The 20,817-nt window shown below is 46.4% G+C and overlaps 1 protein-coding gene across 2 annotated transcripts in view; it reads right to left on the bottom strand.

Moving 5' to 3' along the window:
• HIPK3 (homeodomain interacting protein kinase 3) overlaps positions 1-20,817 on the bottom strand; it is a 399,904-nt gene that overhangs the window by 62,358 nt on the left and 316,729 nt on the right. For both annotated transcript variants that reach the window (XM_075325614.1, XM_075325615.1), the window contains exons 4-5: positions 8,050-8,169; positions 6,441-6,527 (exon numbers count right to left, since the gene is read on the bottom strand). In XM_075325614.1, the coding sequence (XP_075181729.1) occupies positions 6,441-6,527; positions 8,050-8,169 (207 nt within the window). The remainder of the gene's footprint in view (positions 1-6,440; positions 6,528-8,049; positions 8,170-20,817) is intronic.

Below are 20,817 nucleotides of genomic sequence, written 5' to 3'. Positions count from 1 at the left end.
ATTGATGTGCAGAGAGCGCTCGGAAGGAGACCAGCGTCCCTGAACAGTGTGGTGGAGAAAAACGGCCCCCCAGCCTATCAGGCTGGCATCCGTCGTAACAACCTGCCAGTGGACCGGGCGGAAGGACTTCCCTTGAGATAGGGATGAGGCTTGAGTCCACCAGACGAGGGAGCTGAGCGCAGACCGAGACAGGCGGACTGACCGGTCCAGGGAAGCTGGATTCTTGTCCCAGGAGGATAGAAAATCCAGCTGTAGAGGGCGCAGATGGAATTGGGCAAAGGACACGGCTTCCATGACCGCCACCATTTTGCCTAACACTCTCATTCCGTTCCGAAGGGATGTGTGACGGCGAGAGAGGAGGGATTGCGCAGCCCGAATCAGGGAAGCCCTCTTGTCCTCTGGAAGGAAAACCCGGGACTGAGCCATGTCTATCAGCATACCTAGGAAGGTGACGCGCTGATGGGGAATGAGGGATGACTTGTTGAAATTGACAAGCCACCCTAGCCTTGACAGGGTGTCTAGGCAAATCTGCACGCTTTCTGAGCAAACGTGAGGAGAGCTCCCTTTGACCAGAAGGTCGTGCAAGTAGGGAACGACCAGGATGCCTCTGGGGTGTAAAATGGACAGGACGGCCGCCATGACCTTTGTGAAGACCCGAGGCGCAGTAGCTAGTCCAAAGGGAAGGGCCCTGAATTGGAAATGACTGTGTCCTACGGCAAAGCGAAGGAACCGTTGATGAGAGACACATATGGGAATGTGTAAATAGGCATCTTGAACGTCTATGGAAGCTAGGAATTCTCCAGGTTCCATGGCGGCTAGCACTGCTCTCAGAGATTCCATTCGGAAAGTACGAATGCGTACGAATTTGTTTAGCCGTTTGAGGTCCAAGATAGGGCGGACAGAACCATCTTTTTTGGGAACAACAAAAAGGTTTGAATAGAAACCTTTGCCGCGCTGTTCCAGGGGCACTGGAATGATAACGTTTGCCTTTTGTAAAGAAGCTATGGCCTGAATTAAGGCCTGGTTTTGCGTCTTGGACTTTGGGAGACGAGAACGCAGAAACCTGGTGGCCGGCAGGGAATGGAAATCGATCTTGTAACCCGAGGTGACGATTTCTCGAACCCAGGCATCGTGAATGTGTTCTAGCCAGATATCCCGGAAAAGCAGAAGCTGTCCTCCCACAGGAGTTGGATCTGCGGGATACCTGGCGTCATGCTGAGGGGGCCTGTACAGATCGAGGTCCCTTGGATTTGGGCTGCTTGGAGTGGGAACGCCAAGAAGAGCCCCTTGAGGGACCGGATCCTTGATCTGAGCGTTGGGACGGTCCTTGGGCCGATGGCTTTTGGGGAGCCGGCCGAAAGGACCGCCTGCGCCAGGAAGATTTTTTGAAATTTCTGGCTACAGGCCGCTTTTGTGGTAGAATGGTACTTCTACCACCCGTCGCCTCAGATATGAGCTTGTCCAGGGATTCACCAAATAGACGAACACCCTGGAAGGGAAGTGTGGACAGGGACTTTTTGGAGGCACTGTCCGCATTCCAGATTTTTAGCCACAGAACCCTGCGGGCGAAGACAGCATTGGCTGCCGTTAGGGCTGACCAGCTGGCTGCATCTAGAGAGCTGTGAAGAAGATAATTAGAGCCGAGAGAGAACAAATCAAGAATCTCAAGAGCCTCCGGAGGAATATTGCAAGGGCGGAGCAACTTGCGCAAGTTCCTACTCCACATGCTCATAGCTCTAGCCACCCATGTTATGGCAAACAGGGGGCTTAGAGAGGAGCCCGAAGCCTGAAAAATAGATTTGACCGCAGCATCAACTGCGCGGTCAGACGAGTCCTTAAGAGACGCGTTGTCTGAAACAGACATAACCGTGTGTTTAGCCAGTCTGGATACTGGCGGATCCACCACGGGGGGTACCGACCAGGGCTTAACCATTTCCGGGGGAAAGGGATAAGCGAATGAAGACGAGGATTTTTTATTAAACCTCCTATCAGGGTGATCCCACCGTTTAGATACGATTTGATGAAAAATCGGATCTTGGGCAAAGGACTTAGGCGGCTTCTTGGCTCGCTTGATTGCCGACTCAGAAGTCGGGTCCGAGGGCTGATCAGAAATCAACAGAGAGTGATTGACAGCCGCTATCAGAGCGTCTTCCATATGCCTAGACTCAGAAGGGACATCTGAATCAGAGTCAGAGTCTCGGGAATCGTGACTACTAAAGGTCACGGAGTCTGAGTCAGACTGACCATCGTGTGAGTCAGATGAGGCGGAGCGATCGCAATGGCGCCTTTTGGAGACAGCCTTTTTACGTACTGGGGATAATATACCAGACGAAGGCGGGCTCCTCTGAGGGAGTTGAGCCGGGGGGAGGATGTGGGAGCCTGTGGAAGGCTGAGATATCTGAGCGGCCAGGTCATCTAACCTTTTAGACATCAGAAGAGCCCATGCAGGGATAGTACAGGTCCATAGAGGATGCCTGGGAAGCTTTATCACCCTTGCGGTTTTTACGCATGTCAGCAACAAACGTATAATTATACTGTGAGCCTTTAGCAGTATTACACTACTGTGGGTGAGGAGCTACTAGCAGTATTAGAAAGGGACTGCTATACGGAGCTGGTATATACCAATAGTAAAGTGGCACACACTGCCAAACAGTCAATATATACCTGCAGGCACAGTCAGTATATACCGCTGAAAGCTGATATACACCGCCAGCCAGCAGGCACACACCGCTAGGAAGACAGCGATATACCACTGAACAGAGCGGTATATAGTGCTGCAGAGTTGCAGAGCCAAGGAGGCGATCTCACTCGTGTCCTCCCCCCCCATGTGTAATGGCGTCCAAGATTCTCTGGCAGCATGGAGGGGAGAGACGGCCCACTAGAGGGAGCGGCTTCTAGAGCAGTGGAGGGGGCGTTGCTAAACATGCAGGCCGACGCCGGGAGCTAAATTAATGATGCTTCCCTGGGATCACGGCCTGCATCGCCCCACCGGCGCCAGCTCAGGCGGCAGTCTGAATGCAGGGGACGGGTACACGTCGTCTCCCTACCTGCCCTTGCTCCGTCTGAAGACGCGTCGGTCCTGGGATGCGGGGATCTCGGGGACGCATCTTCGGCTCAAGGCTAGCAGGTACTCGGTTCTGCCTAGCCCTCTGGAGCTACCTCTGTGAGGTGCTTCCAGGGAGCCTGGAGGGGTACGCAGACTTGGGCGCGAGGGAAGACTGACGGCTTTTGCACGTCAGGTTTCCTCTGCCCGTACTCGGGGGAACGGGGGTGGCGAGGCACCCTGGTATTGCCCCATAGTCAAAAATAGCAGAAAAATCACAAAGAAAAGAAATAAATAAACAAAAAACATGAACTGGCCTGGGGCTCAGGCCAGACGTGTCAGCCTCCCTGCTGACACTAAAAAGAACTGAGCTAGTTCCCGCCTAGCTGGGGTTATATGCTGTGGGAGGAGGAGCTAACTCTTTTTTTAAATCTAGTGTCAAGCCTCCCCTGGAGACAACATATAACCCACTGTCTGTGTCCCCCAATGAAAAGGCGAGAAAGGAAAGCCTATTTCTTTTTAGGGACCACATCATAGTTGAAGGGATTTGAGGGGCCTAATCCCAAAAATCCCAAACAAAATCCCATGTTAAACACTGCACCCCATAAGCATATATATTTATATTGAGGTCCCACGCAGGCGCACTTCAATACTTTGATCTGCCCTGCTTAGGGAAGATCAAAGTGCCCCTGCACAGGACCTCAATGCTGGCCTGTGTGCATGACATAGGACGCGTCATGCACGCCAGCTTCAGAAGAAGGAGGACAAAGATGGCCGAAAGAGGAGGCGCTGGTACCGGAGAACGGAGACACCCATCCGACCAGTCTGCACCGAACTGCCCCTTAGGTATTATAAAGTGATTTTTACCTTCTACACAGCGGCCTGGGCTCTTATATACAGCATGTTAGAATGCTATATATAAGAGCCCAGTGGTGGTGGCCAAAGCTTATAGGCCCCAAATCTGATGACAGGTTCCCTTTAACCCTTCAAGTTACAGGAATTAACGCAAACTTGCATAGAAGGGAAAAAAAAAAGAAAAAAAATGACAATTTTTCTACTAAAATGTTGTTTTAGCATCAAATTTTTTTTCATTTTCACGAGGGTAACAGGTGACCTCCCTCACCATTGTCTCTATACAGAATACGCCACACAGCCATAATATTGCAATCTCTTTTCTTTCACCTTTTTCTATTTTATTTTTAACATATTATGATCATTTAACATTTGTACACTTTTGTTTAATAAAATATTATATTTAATTATTATTTGGGCTATGGCTCATTTTTCTTTTTTGGCTCCATATATTCCCCCTGGGAGACGCCTTACATTACATATGTAATACATTGTTGGTGGTCTAACAGAATTTGCCCCACCATTTCCTGTGCAGTTTCTGCTGGGTACACCAATAGCCCATATGTGGTCAGAAACCATGGTTTGGGGCACGGCAGGGCTATGGACGGTATGAGCACCATTTGCTTTTTGGAGAGCAGATATGGCTGGAATAGATAGTGGGCAGCACGTCACATCTGCAGGGTGCTACTTTTACAAATATAAAAAAACTTTTTTTTTCTTACAAAAATATTTTGTGTGGCGATATTTTGAGAGCCATCAGACTACGTTTTTCTGACAGCAGAGCAATGTAAGGGCTTGTTTCTGTGGATTTGCTAAAGCTATTATTGATGCTATTGGGGTACAAATTATTTTTTGATTTCTTTTCGTTCTGATTTTGGGAGGCAGAATTAACAAAAAAAAAAGCAATATTTTTAAAATTGATTTTATTTTGATATTTTCCCTCTGTTGATTGTGTGGTAGAAGTGAGAAGACATATCTGATCTATGGAATATGAATGCCAGATTTAAATCACTTTTTGTTTTGCTTCTGCCTCTTTGAATGCATTTTATTCCACATTTTGCGTGGTGGTCTGATAAAAAAACAAACAAACAGCGTTTGTGTTAAATAATGTGACAATTTTATAGTTTGGGTTTTTATGGATGTGGAGATACCAAATGTGTTTTTTGTTCATTTTCCTATTTATATCAAACTGGATTTTAAATTGCAAACCATTTTTCCAGCATATATTTGCTTTGTTTTTTACACTTCGGTCCACTGTGGGACTTGAATGCACAATAGTGTGATTGCTGGTCAAATGCTCTGCAATTGTGTATTAGACCGGTAAGTGTTACAATAATCGGACGCCTATTAGATCCTGCTTATGGCATGGCTTAACAGGCCACTGTACCTGCCAGATATTGAGGCCATTGTTTGAAATTTGGTTGAGAAGGCAACTATTGGCTCCCTGCAATCACAGTGTGTCTTCAAAGCAGGAGAAGAGAAGGTGTTAACCCCGCGCATTCGCCAGAAAAGATGTAGAATTGTTGATTAGTAAATCTTATATTCCATAGGACTATGCGTTTCAAGGTATGAAACCTTTTCCTCAGGAAAATCACATTAGGTGACTGTATACTGTTATACCTTACTCCTCTGTTTATCTGGTAAGACCCCCATCAGCGCTTCTGTTTTCTAGTTTTATCACTGCAATCACGGTATGGAAGTGGTAATTTGGATAAAAGGAAGCCCCCTTCTTCTGAACCATCTAGATGCGGTATATGCTATTGATTATGGCACCTATAGGGGTAAACAGCCAGGATTGGTGCCGGCATTGACCTTGGCTGTAGTTGCAGCAATCTGGCTAACTGCTCATCAGAATAGCTTCTGTGCCTGCACTATCATCATGACATACCAGTATGTCCAAAAATAGGAACATCTTTCCAAATAGAATGTATCAGTATGTACAAAGTCAGGAAGGGATTAATTACGGATTTTTGGAACTCATTCGATAAAACTCATCAGAAAAATAGGAAAAGGAAAGTACAGTAGGCTACACTCAACTATACAGCATGTTGGCATTTTTGTATCTGCTTGGGATGATGGCTACATTCAGCAAAATGAGTGTAAGAGCAGGTGGTTTATGTTTCACCAAAAGTGTAGAAAACTATGTTACCAGTCCTTGATGTTTACACAGTGCTTTAGGATCATCTTTGTGCTTTAGGTTTGGGGGAAGGAAAGTTCTACAGCTGGGATTAGAAGACTTTTTCGATAAGCATTTTAATAATGCGAAGAGAAGAAATGAGTATGAATGGGCTTTGATGAGGCGACCTGCCATCGCTACTAGATCTTCTGTCTGGAGGTTTAGATTGATAATATAAGTCTGATCCATATGCATAAATAGGCAGAGAAGTATAAAACAGAATTGATTTCTCATTGCTTCCATGTTTAGTAACCTAACTACTCATGCCATTTTTTCTGTGGTAATGATAAAAAAAAAAAAAAAAGGCAGAACTGGAGCCGCTAAAAGCACAAGGATCAAACATTCATTATTCATTCCTCATCTACTTACATGCACTATATCATCCAAGCTGTTGAAAATATACTTCCTGGCTTCCTTAGACTTCATTCCTGTCTCAGCTTCATGTTCTTCCAAGGTCTGTTATTGAGAAAAGAATAAGACATTGGACACAACTCACAATGCTCGTCACATTATGCAGGCATTGCTTGTATCAGGACGTCAACCAGCCCCATCTCTCTGTGTGGTTACAATAAGCTAACCATGCGCATGGAGTTTACATCTTCTTCCCATCCTCATGATGAGCATCCTCCGGTCCACGACAGGCAGGACATTATGCTGCATGTTTCTAGTGCGATTGTCGGGATCTATAAGATGGATTGAAAACTGTTCCCCTCTCTGAGACACAGAAAAGCAAACACTGCTGATTGGATTTTCAGTCTGGATGGACCATGTGAGAGTGAGGGATTTAGGTCGGCCATTCACCCATCATAGAGGTAGGATGGCTGCTTGCTTGGCCGATTGGGTGATTTGAACGCAGCGAGTCCTGATCGTGGGCACATACCCTTAAAATGTCCTTCCTGTTTACAGCTTGTGATGATTAAGGATTGGTTAACACATAGCACGTCTTATTAATAAATCCAGGACAAGCTGTCAACCGATTAATGTTGCCCAAACCATGAATCAGAGTCGAGATGCACAATTGCAGGCAGGTTCATTAACATATGAAATGGATTAAAGAGAAAATATAGTCAGCAGGTCCGGGGATCATTATCAGAGACGAGACAAGTCCAGCGCTGCTTCACGCAAATTTTTCCCAGCGCCGCTCTAGTTGAATGACAGGTCTCTTGGTATGGGCAAGACCTGTGAATCACCTTGTACAGCGCCAGAAGGACTAGTCTCATCTCTGGCTATGGTCCCCAGCTGAACCTTCTAACTAAATTTGCTCAAAACAATCTGGGGATTGAGCAGCCAGGCTCTGTTGATTTATGCTGGCTGTGGTTTGGGTAGAATGATCAGCTGACAGGTTCATGTAAGGGTATGTGCACATAGCGTCTTTCAGTCATAGGCACTTTTTCAGGGGGTTTCCAGGCAGAATATGTCGAAAAAGGAAGCTGTGTGCACATACCCTAACAGCGGAGCAGAAATTCTCTTTTCAATTGTTCAGGCCCATTGAAATGAACAGTCAGCCACCATCACACACTATTATAGTCATTTGCAGACACTGCAAAATAGCCAGGAGCAGAGATGCAGCCTTTAGAAGAGGCAAAAAAAATCTAGCTCTAACATTGATAGAAAAACAAAAAAAAAAAAAAAAAAGTTACTGGTCCCCGACATACCAAGACAAACAATGTATTTATCATACTCCTCCTATAACCAGAAAAATCCTACGGCCAGGTCACTTTTACCATATGATGAATCCATGAAACCAAAAAAATAGCAGAATTGTATTTCTTTCACCTTTTACCACACAAATTTTTCCCAATTTTCAACGCGGTAACATGTTACATGGTAACGTTAATGGTGTCTTTCAGAACTACAACTTGTCCCATAAACATGAAGCCCTTCCACGGTTATGTTGGGGAGAAAGAAACAATATGGCTCTTGGAAAAAGGTAACTAAGAATGAAAGCATAAAAATAAACATATAAATAGTTACTTACTTTTAACCTCCAACAGGGGTACTGGGTTTCTGGGTCACGACAGAAGAACCTGGACGTTTTTGTACCCACATTTAACAGATGTTCTCCCGGCAATCCTTGCGTTTGGGAAATGAATCTGATCTAAATACAGAAGAGACAACAATCAGTGACTTCAAACCCGGATTTGAGCCCTGGCAAACAAAGTATAAGGCTATGTGCTCACGTTGCATCTTTGTGGTGACCACAAAGGTATAAGGTTTTGGCCCCCAAAAACCGTACCTGCGGCAAAAACGCTACATGTGAAGCTCACAGTGAGTGCCATAGAAAAGGACTGCCCGCTGTGAGCTCCACAAAACAACTGAAGTGAGCTGTGCAGTCATCAGTGACGTCACTCAGGTTACCCGCAGCCACAGCTGGAGTCCTCCACCTGTGACAGCAAATCACCCAAGTGATTGAAGTGAGCCGCACGAACAGCGATGTCACTTCGGTGATTTGCTGTCACAGCTGGTGGACTCCATCTGAGGCTGCGGGTAACCTGAGTGACGCCACCGATGATCGCGTGGCTCACTTCAGTTGTTGCGTGGAGCTCACAGCGGGCACAGTCTTGTTCTGTTGCGCTTGCTGTGAGCTTCAGATGTAGCAGTGGTGGAAGCGTCGTGAGACCTTCTGCAGATTACGTCAGATCTGCACGGGTGTTTGGGGGGGTTAATAAAGTGGTGAAAGGGGTGCTTTTTTGTCTTTCATTAAAAAAAAAAGGATTTTTGGGGTGTTTGTATTTATTTACTTTCATTTACAGACTAATGATGGGGGGGGGGTGTCTCAGACGCCTGCCATCACTAATCCATGACTTTTAATACTTATAGCCTATCCTCTGGAAAGGTCATCATACATAGATACGTGGGGGCTGACAGTTCAATCAATTAAGTACGCAATAAAAATGCCTATATAGTGAAGCACTGGCCATTATTATAGAATAGTATAGAGGGGTTTGTGTAAGCCTTGTGTGTACCGGCTTTAGTTGGTGCACCATGTCTGGATTCTCTGCCACTTTGATTTATTCTCCACTGATAAGGTTCTTCTAATGCAGATATTTCCCTTGCTTCATCATAAATACTCATGCTTGTATTTAGAGGTGTTTTCCAGTACTCAAAATCCTTCTCCATCCCTATCTCCCCCACCCACAAACAAAATAAAAGCAACTATACTTGCACTGCCTTTCCCAGAGATTATGTGGCATTGTTATGCCATAAGATACCTGCAGCCAATGTCATGCGATCCTTGGGAGACGCAGTGCTGACAACGGAACTGGAGGGGAGTATACGTTATTATTATTGGGGAAACACAATCTTTGAAAAGGGGCTGTCCAAGTAGTGGACAGCCCCTTTAATTGTTGCAAGTGACAGACCAGTCACAGAAATCCTTTCCTTTGTTGTATACAGACGTCTCAATGTGTGCATGCTATATGATGTATATACAGCAGTCTCAGTATATCGTGTCCAAAGTATACAGAGCAGACAGTGCATGCTATGTGATATACAGTATATGACAGTCTCAATGTCTCCTAGGTGATGTACAGGACAGTCTCAGCATCTCCTATGTGCTGATCTATAATAAGGATAAGGGCTCACGCCCAATTGCGTATAAAATGGACAGGTGCAATACGAGAAAAAAAATCAAATTGCACTCAGACCAATATTATTCAGTGAGTCAGTGCTGAACTGCATTATTTTCCTCAGCTGTAATTGGTCTCAGGAAAAAAAATCACAACATACTGGGTATATCAGCGAGACGTGGCAATGCAAGTCTATGGGTGAGAGAAAAAAAATGGACGGCATACGTCTGCTGTCACTTTTTTAAGGCTACTAATACCGTTCTGCAGCACAGAACACTGTAAATGGGCCTCTAAATGATTGTAGAATAATAGTTACCAAGAAAAAAAATGTATAACATACAGATGGCACACACATGTCATACAGATGCTAGGTGAAAGACAAAAATAAATAAAAATCGCACACTCGCAAACAACTCACATGACATACGGAAAACCAAACGGATTTCAGTCATCCAACTTTTCTGGATGAAAATGAGAGTGACTGTACATAAGCAAGTAAGAGGGAGCCCTAAGTTATCAATATCAAAGTATTCCACCACCCCTTTAAGTATGGCTGGCCCAGGCCATTCTAAGCTTTTTTAGGGCAGTATGCGATGCACCCGACTACCTAGAATATATTCTAACAGATTTAAATTGAACCCATTATTTTGTACATTCACTGTAGTTAACAGCTGTAGTTTAACATTTCCAGCAGTCATTTGTAAGGGTTGTACCAAGTCTTTTGACTTAGAAACAGAGGAAGTGAGAGTTTCAGATGTAATTCTGAACGATCGGTGATGAGTAGGGATAGGCGAACCCGAACTGTAAAGTTCGGGGTCCGTACCTGTCACGATCGGCGGGTGATAAGCGGAGCTCACACCCCTCCTTTATACCTCCCGACCGACAGACTGAGTACGTGACGCGCTCTCTAGCGCCCCTCTTATAGTCAGGCCAATTATGGAATTGCCCGAAAATAAGCAAGGAGGCCGCTATTCTACTGTGCCGATGCTTGAAGGGCACCCAGTGAGAGTAGGGTATATATTACCCCGACCTCCGTGGACGGAATATATAAAAACCTCCCCAAATCTCACTGGCTGCCCCACAATGGTCCCTGGCACAAACTCGCTGCCACCAACCGATTTACGGTAACTATTAGCCGAATACACGGACGTGGGATTCACGATCGAGATAACAGCACAGCCCAAGATTAATTATATAATTTAATCAGCCTAAGGCAAACTAGAAACTACAATATATACAATAGGGGTTCTACAGAATATATACATAGATGAGTCAGAGTACATATACAAGTAAGATATGGATTGCAAGCAGGCATACAATTCAAGCAGTTACCTTGTGCGTCTGGCCACAGGGGGGCGCTGTTAGACCAGGTTTCCGGAACTCCCTCACAGGTCTTTCCCGACCAGGCCCCCGAGCAAAGAACACTGGAAAATGGCTGAACTGGGGTTATCAACCTGGGCAAATCCAGGTCTCCTCCTACCTTTGTGACCTCACAGGGAAGCACTGCCACTCCCCCGGCTTTGAGTCAGAGTAATATTCCCAAGGGATTTATTAATCATAACTTTGCCTGGGAATGTCGTAGGCGGACGCCAATGCTCTCATTTTGACAGTTAAGAATTTAGCTGCAAAATGATACCACACATGGCTGGTCTGCGGATTCCCCACTGGCCGATAGCATGCCTGGGGTACTTACCAAGGTCCCACTCCCATAAAAAAAGGTGTGCCAGCATCGTCCGCATGCGGAGACACCATTTTTATGGTTGCTGTTTTTATCGGAAATATGGCTCACAAGATATTAACCATATTTTACCGAAGTCTTCCTGTCTGGGGGGTTTTCATAGCCTTGTAATGAAATAGGAACTCCTGTGGCAGGGTCACAGCAGGGGGTCATCCTCTGTCCATTGTTCACAGCTCATCTAATCTCCATATCAGAGGAGATTGCCTCTGATGTGTGACTGAGATGTGACACTTTTCTCTTGACTCTAGTCATCAAAGGATTCGGGTTATGTGTGAAGAAGGGAGGGGGGGAGTGTCCTGTCAGGAGTGACTGGATCATAATTTATCGTCATCTCTGGATTTACCTCACAGTACCGAACACATGGTGTTCATGCACAGAACCCCGAACACGAGCTTTCTGGGACGTTCGTGTTACAGTTAATGTTACAGTTTGGGTCCAGGGGTTGTTAAAAAAAAAAAGCACGTTATTAAAAAAACATTATGATCATTCTTACAGGTCCCGAAACGCGTCCTGCTGACTCTGCCTCCCAGCGCTTCTGCTTCCGCGTCCGTCCAATCATTGCTGTTCCCCCTGGTAAGCACCTCTAGCTAAAAGGACCTGCCGTGACCGTGACGTCATAGCCATGTGACCAGTCACGTGTGAATATTGTATTACCTCATTGGCTACAGACTGGTCACGCGAGTATGGCGTCATCAAAGGTCCTGGTGCACCGTGATGACACTCGCATCACGGCGCACAATCTCCCGACAGCAGCGGGTCAGTTGCATGTATTTTTATGCAGCTGAGGCGCTCTTGTCCTGAGATTGGGGTGATGCAATGCGAGAAGCAAGTGTAATCATCCCCTCACTGTCAGCCTCTGCTTCATTGCTCTGTCCAGAGCGATGTAGCAGACCTGACATGGCTCTCTTTGCTTCTCACTATATAGACACTGTGTGTGTACAGTGAGGAAGCAGAGTTGACTTTGCTCTTTGCTTCTCACTGTGTATAAAGTGTGCCTGTGCACAGTGATGAAGCAGAGTTGACTTTGCTGTCCCAGTGGATTACGTCGGACTAAGGATTTTTTTTATAATAAAGATGGAGTCTCTAAATGTTTTTTTTTGTTTTATTTGTAATAAAAAATGTTTCTCTGTGTTGTGTTTTTTTTTTCTGTTTCCTAGAAGTTCATGGTGGCCATGTCTAAGTTGGCTTGACACAATAAATTTCGGGCTTAGCACCATCTGAGAATACCAAGCTGGTATTATCCCGTTTATTACCCTGTGAGCCAAAGCCATCACGGCAGCTGGACGAGCCACGTGTAGCAGCTGGAAATGGCGCTAAGAAACAATGCGCCATTGGGGCGGCTGCGGGCTACCAAGAATCCCACCCCTCAGCTTTCTGGCTTTACCGGACTGTCAATAAAAATACGGCAGGAGGCCACGCATTTTTTTTTTTTATTATTTTTTTAAATAAAAAAAAAAAAAAACTAATGGGCTTCCCTGTATTTTGATTCCAGCCAAGGTAAATCAGGCAGCAGGGGTGGCAGCCCCTAGTCGTCTGCTTTATCTGCACTAATAATCAAAAATACAGCAGAGCGCTGCATAATTTTTTTTAATGATTTATTTATTTACAGTGCCGTGATGTCAGGCAATCAAAATACAGGAAAGCCCATTTTTTTTTTAGTTATTTAAAGAAAATTAAAAAAAATATGCGTGGGCTCCCGCTGCATTTTCTATTACTGGCAAAGAGTAATCAAAGCAGCTACTGACTGCTAACCCCAACAGCTTGGTGTTACCTTCACTGGCAATGGAAAATCCAAGGAAGTTTTTTTTTGGTTTTTTTTTTAAAGTTTTTTTTGCCAAAAAAACAAAACAAAAAAAATGATGTAGGCTTCGCGATATTTTTTTATGCTAGCCAGGTACAGCAGGTAGGTACGGGCTGCCCCCAACTCCCAGCTGCCTATTCCCCCAGCTGAGAACCAAAAATATAGGGAAGCCCTTTTTTTAATTATTTCATAAATTTCATGAAATAATTAAAAAAAAACATTAGCTTCGCCTAATTTTTGTGTCCAGCCAGGTACAACTAGGCAGCTGGGGATTGGAATCTTCAGCGCAGGTTGCCCCAAGCTTTCTGGGCCCCCCCGCTGCGAATTGCAGTCCGCAGCCACCCTAGATAATGGCAATTTCATAGAAGCGCCATCTTCTGGCGCTGTATCCAACTCCTCCAGTCGCCCTGGTGCCGAGTGGCACGCTGGGTAATAAGGGGTTAATACCAGCTTTAATTTACCAGCTGAAATAAAGCCAGAGATTCTTAATGTCAGCCAAGTTTGACCCGGCCATTAAGAATCTCCAAAAAAGGGTTATAAAAAAAAGACACCACACAGAGAAAAAATACTTCATTAGAAATAAATACACAGACACACTTAGGGATTCCATGTTTATTACTCCCTCTCACCCCTCCACAATCCTGGTCTTCTTTCTTCTGTCTTCTTTCTTCAACTGATGCCAGTAGTTGCTTGAGTTAAACTTAGCAATAGAAAATGCAGTGGGAGCCCACGCATTTATCGAGCGTTTTACTGCTCACTCATCCCAACTCCTAACCACACAGCCAGCAGAACAAGTAATCAGATCAGCTGACTCCAGTGTCGGCCAATTACTTGTTCTGTGTCCCCCCAGCTTGTGCGGGCTGTGAGGTCAGCTGAGTTCGGCCAGCACTGGAGTCCGCTGATCTGAACTCAGCTGACCTCACAGCCCGCACACTCTGCGATGAATGTAGGGGAACACAGAACAAGTAATCGACTGACACTGGAGTCAGCTGATCTGAACTCAGCTGACTCCAGACCACACAGCCCGCACACGGTCACACATGAAAGGCAGCAGGCACTGACTGCTGTTAATCTGCAATCATCGCAGCGTGTGCAGGCTGTGAGATCAGGAGTCAACTTACTCTCGATCAGCTGACTCCAGTGCCGACCGATAAATTCTGTGTCCCGGTAAAGTAACAATTGCGTTTGCATGCCTTGCACATACAATCTGCAGGATCTGCTCAGATGCGTTTTGCATTTTTGCCGAACGGCAAAAAAACGCTGATGTGAAAGCAGCCTAAGAGGGACATGCAGCAGATGAAAGTTCTGACCTCCCATTACGGTCACTGCTGAAGTAGATTACCCCTGAACATTATTGTTCTATTATAGCAAATTGCAACACTCTGAAGTAGTAATGTAAAAACAGCAATAAGGCTATGTGCGCACGTTGCGTATTAGCATGCAGTTACGCTGCGATCTTCACCGCAGCATAACTGCATGCGTCTTCAGCACAATCTATGAAGATTATGCAGGAGACGTGCGCACGTGGCGTATTAGAGCGCAGCGCTTCGGCTGCCACCCGAAGTGCGCGTTCTAAGAAGTGACATGTCACTTCTTTCGTGCGCTCTGCCTGCAGCCCCCCGCTCTGTCTATGGGAGGGGCTGCACTCAGAGCGCATGAAATCGGCTTTTTTTTTTTTCATTACGGACTCTTTCTCCAGCGATTTAAAGCGCACATGTGCTGTTCAAATCGCTGCAGAAATTTCTGCAGGGACAGAACGCTACGTGCGCAGATAGCCTAAATAACAGCAGTATATGTGATGTCAGCTTACACAGTTTCCACTAATGACGAATGCAAAAGCAATCCCTCATAATGGTCAGACATTCAACCGCTATATATAAGCTGAGGCAATGTCCACCCGCACCTGTAAGAAGAACGGTTATTACAATATCAATTATCATATGTAATTATCTCTGGTTTTGAAGCAAAAAGCATCTGTTACTGTCAGACATTAAGATCTACTGTAAGCATGTATGTGACTAGTAGATAAGGGTGCGTGCCCACGATCAGTGTTTGTAGCGTTTTGGACTTAGCATGTTTCAGCTGCGTCCAAAACACTGCGTTGTACAGTACAAGCACAGTGGACGGGATTTCTAGAAAGCCTGTGTCCACTGTGCTTGTTATTTCCGCAGCAAACACTGATCTGCAGTGCGTCTTTCCAGACCGCAGCATGTCAATTGTTTGCTGTCGATTCGCATGCGTCCTCCGTAGTGAGAACATAAGCGAGAGACAGCAGCGCACTGAACCCTGATTGTGGGTACGAGCAGCTGATGTCTCATGCGGAGGAGACGCGCGGCCCTGCAGGATAGGACCCGCTGCCTTTAGGACGCAGTGAGTCCTGATCGTGGGCACATACCCCAAGAGGACAACAAGTAAAGCTGTTATATTATGTATTCAAATGGGGCTATACATCGTACGTAGCTGCTATCCGAGTGCTCACAAACTATTGATCACGACATCCCCAATACACATGCAGGCTGGGCTCAAGATGGGGAGAGTGGAGTAAAGGTCTGAGCGAGGATCTGCGTTATACAGATGCCCATTGGAGAACATGTTTGACGATTAACAGTCGTTTAAGGGTACGTTCCCACTATCAATGTTTGTTGAGTTTTTGACAGTGCAGAATTTCTGCACCAGATTATAGCGGTATAAAATCATGCATAACGCTATGTGCGCACGTTGCGTAATTACATGCAGTTACGCTGCGCTTTCTAGCGCAGCGTAACTGCATGCGTCCTGCGTCCCCTGCACAGTCTATGGAGATTGTGCAGGGGCCGTGCGCACGTGGCGTCTTAGAGCGCAGCGCTTCGGCTGCTGCCCGAAGCGCTGCGTTCTAAGAAGTGACATGTCACTTCTTCCGTGTGCTTTGCCGGCAGCTCCTGCTCTGTCTATGGCAGGAGCTGCAGGCAGAGCGCATGGAATCGGCTTTTTTTTTTTTCTCTACGGACATTTTCTGCAGCGATTTAAAGCGCACGTGTGCTCTTCAGATCGCTGCAGAAATTTCTGCAGGGCTAGTACGCAACGTGCGCACATAGCCTGATTATAACCTTCACCATCTCATCTATATATATAATTGGCTTATTCTGTCTGTCTGTCTGTCTTGCTCCAAAATTCTGTCCTTACCGCGACAAGCGTCTCATTGGCCGCTCGCCTTGCCTCAGCTCCGCCCCCCGCACGGATTGGCCGCTCGCCCAGGCTCCGCCCCCCCACGGATTGGCCTCTCGCCCCGGCCCCCTGCACGCATTGGCAACTCGGCCACGCCCCGCCCCCCTCACGCACTGCACGCTCGCTCTGGCCCCGCCCCCCGCACGCATTCCCCGAACCGACACAGAGCCCCGACTCCCAGGTGAGTGCAGTACCCCCGGGAGCCCACATCAGCGTACGCCGCCAACCCAGCCGACACATACCCTCGCATTGCTGGGGTTGCCGGCGTACGCTGGTGTGGGCTCCAGTGCGAGCGGGGGGCGGGGTACGCTGGTAACCATGGTACACATCGAGTAATATTGTGTAGCATGGTTACCAGCGTACACCGGCTCCCAGGTGAACGCATCAAGGTCCTGCAGCGGCGGAACACACACACACGCACACACATAAGAACAGACACACACACACACACACACATCAGATCACACTCACTCTCACACACACCTCACACACACATCAGATCGCATCCACACACTCAAAACATCCAGTGATATCGCTTGCTTCTCGGCGGCGATACTGTGCGTGCAGTGACCTTCCAGGACCTGCCGGAGGATCACATGGCCAGAAGCATGTGGTATCTCCGGATGTTGTGAGTGTGAGCGCATATGTGCAATATCGTCAATGTGTGTGTGCGTGTATGCGATCGGGTGTGTGCGTGTATGCGATCGGGTGTGTGCGTGTATGCGATCGGGTGTGTGCGTGTCGGCAGAAGGCAGAGGTGCACTGCGTGCAGCACGGCTGCTGGGACTGCACACCGGAGGGCACAGGCAGAAGTGGGGTGTGAGTGTATGCGATCAGATGTGTGCGTGTATACCGTCTGATGTGTGACTGTGGAGCACGATGAAGAGTGCGCAGCATGGGGGATGGAGCACGATGGGGAGTGCGCAGCATGGGGGATGGAGCACGTTTGGGAGTGCGCAACATGGGGGATGGAGCACAATGGGGAATGCACAGCATGGGGGATGGAGCACGATGGGGAGTACGCAGCATGGGGGATGGAGCACGATGGGGAGTGCGCAACATGGGGGATGGAGCACGATAGGGGGTGCGTAGCATGGGGGATGGAGCACGATATGGGGGGGTGCGAGGCATGGGGGATGGAGCACGATTGGGGGTGCGCAGCATGGGGGATGGAGCACGATGGGGGGTGCGCAGCATGGGGGATGGAGCACGATGGGGGGTGCACACCTCCCCCCAACACACACACACACCCCACACCCACACAAACCGCGCAACACACACACAGCGCTCCACAAACAACGCAACACACAAACAACACCGCTCTCACCCCCCGCCACACCCAGACAACACCCAGAACATGTACAGCGCCCTACACAAACACTTGGTAACTACACACAACATCTATCTATCTATCTATCTATCTATATATATATATATATATATATAACAAAAATCATACATTAACTACACAATACGTAAATTCTAGAATACCCGATGCGTAGAATCGGGGAGCACGTTTGGTAGTGCGCAGCATGGGGGATGGAGCACGATGGGGAATGCGCAGCATGGGGGATGGAGCACGATGGGGGGTGCGTAGCATGGGGGATGGAGCACGATGGGGGGTGTGCAGCATGGGGGATGGAGCACAATGGGGAGTGCGCAGCATGGGGGATGGAGCACGATGGGGGGTGCGTAGCATGGGGGATGGAGCACGATGGGGGGTGCGCAGCATGGGGGATGGAGCATGATGGGGGGTGCGCAGCATGGGGGATGGAGCACGATGGGGGCTGCGCAGCATGGGGGATGGAGCACGATGGGGGGTGCGCAGCATGGGGGATGGAGCACGATGGGGGGTGGAGCACGATGGGGGGTGCACACCTCCCCCCCAAAACACACACACACACACACCGCCACACACGCACTGCACAACACACCACACACACTGGGAACCACAAACACCGCCCTACACAGACACCCACCCACACAACACCCAACACACAAACACCGCAGCACACAAAAATATACGCACATACCGCACAACACACACATTGCACAAAACATACCTCCCCCCAAAACACACACACCCCACACAAACCGCGCAACACACACACACAACGCTACAGACACACAGCGCTCCAGAAACAACGCAACACACAACGCAACACACAAACAACACCGCTCTCACCCCCCGCCACACCCAGACAACACCCAGAACATGTACAGCGCCCCACACAAACACTTGGTAACTACACACAACAACATATATATATATATATATATATATATATATATATATATATATATAACAAAAATCATACATTAACTACACAATATATTCAACACAAAACAAAGTTTATGGCCAAAATGTAACAATTTTATTATAGGAGTATACAAACTAGGATGGATAATTTTGGCAAGAAAAAGAGGGATGATCACCCTAAGGTAATTAACCTATCTGATCATTCTTTGTCCTCTTTACAGGAAAGCATTTTGCAGAAGGGACTAACTTTTTCCCCTACTTGTGACTTAGATAAATTCACAACAATAAAGGATGTACATCTATTTGCCCGAAAATTATTATTGAAACGGCATTTTGAAAAAGGGTCATCTGAATTGGATACTTCTCCATTTGAGAGTGAGAAGGAGATTGAAGCATTAAGAATTCTTGAGAGTTTGGCCAATGAGGAAGAGGATGATAACTGTAGTAAGTATCCTACACACCTTTATCGCAAATCCTCTACTTTTCCTAATTTAAATACCTGTCCTGCCATTGACATTTTTGTTAAATTGGTCTCTCAGGACATTGAAAAACTTGGAACCAACAAATCATCTAATTTGAATGATCAAGAGAAAGTAGCTCTAAATGAAATGAAGTCGTGGTCTGATGTTGTTTTTAAACCGGCGGATAAGGGGGGCAATCTGGTGATCTGGAGCAACAAGCTTTATGAGAAACAGGCCTTTAGGCAATTGTCTGATGGCAAGTGCTATAAAAGACTCAGTCAGAATCCATTATCTAAGTTCCAACAAGATTTAATGGTGATTCTAGAGAGGGCCTATGAGGAAAATATTATTTCAAAAAAACTTTTTGAAGCTATGTTGTGCAAGAAACCCAGATTGCCCACCCTCTATCTATTGCCTAAAATTCATAAGTGCGAGACCGACCCTCCTGGAAGACCCATTGTGTCGGGTAACGGTGGTCTCTGTGAGGTAGTTTGTCAGGTAATAGATTTCTATTTGAAACCGTTGGTCCAGACCTTACCATCATATATACAGGACACCACCTCGGCATTAAGCCACTTTGATAATTTACAGTTACAGGGTGAAATGATGATGGTTACTGCCGATGTGGAAAGCCTTTATACTTCTATCAGGCATGATGATGGTTTAAGGGCTGTGATGTGGTTTATGAGGAATAGTAACATTGAGCCACGATTAGTCGAACTACTCCTGATACTATTGGATTTCATTTTGAGACACAACTGCTTTTTGTTTAAAGATCAAGTTTACCTCCAGCTCCAAGGGACTGCAATGGGGGCGTCTTGTGCGCCCTCGTATGCAAATTTATTCCTTGGGGCTTGGGAGAGGGAGATCTTTATGAGTAACCCAGTTGACCAGATTGACCGTATCCATCATTTGATACGGTATATTGATGATATATGGTTTATCTGGGAGGGGTCCCAAAAACAATTGGATGACATGATGTTGAGGCTAAATGATAATCCACTTAATATTAAGCTCACGTTCCAATGTGGTTCCAGGTTGAGTTTTTTGGACATTGATGTTAGAATTACAGCTGATGGTTGCCTCGAAACTGATATTTTCAGGAAAGCTACGTCTACGAATGCATTTTTACATGCCCAATCTTCTCACCCTAAGGGAACAATCAGAGGAATTCCGATCGGGCAATTTTTGAGAGCGAAGAGAATCTGCTCTACAGAGGATAATTTCTGCAAACAATCAAAGGACCTATATAGTCGGTTTCGTGAGAGAGGCTATAGCCACCGAAATATCCGTAATGGCCTGAAAAGAGCAGCATCATTGTCTCGTAATGAATTACTGTATAAACCATCAAATAAACCTTTGGCCCAAAGTAATGAGGTAAGGCTGATTACCAAATTTAATAGCCAGTGGACACGACAGAGATATTATCCAAACTCATTGGGAAATATTGTTTACTGATCCAATACTAAAAAGGACTCTTCAATCTGAACCTAGGATCACAGCCCGTCGGAGTGCCAACCTCAGAGACTTACTGGTGAAAAGCCATTATCAACCTAAGAACACAGCCCAATCAGGTGAAATAAAAGGTTTCTTTCCTTGTGGTCTATGTAGAGCCTGTCTCAACTTAAGGAAAAGTAGGGAATTTACCAACGGTGATCAAACACGCACCTACAAAATATTACATCAATTAACGTGCTCATCTAAAGGTGTTGT

This window comes from Anomaloglossus baeobatrachus, chromosome 10 (assembly GCF_048569485.1).
Source record: "Anomaloglossus baeobatrachus isolate aAnoBae1 chromosome 10, aAnoBae1.hap1, whole genome shotgun sequence".
In the NCBI taxonomy this organism is placed as follows: domain Eukaryota; kingdom Metazoa; phylum Chordata; class Amphibia; order Anura; family Aromobatidae; genus Anomaloglossus; species Anomaloglossus baeobatrachus.
Note: the sequence above shows the minus strand (reverse complement) of the source record. Positions and strands in the feature narration are given on the sequence as shown.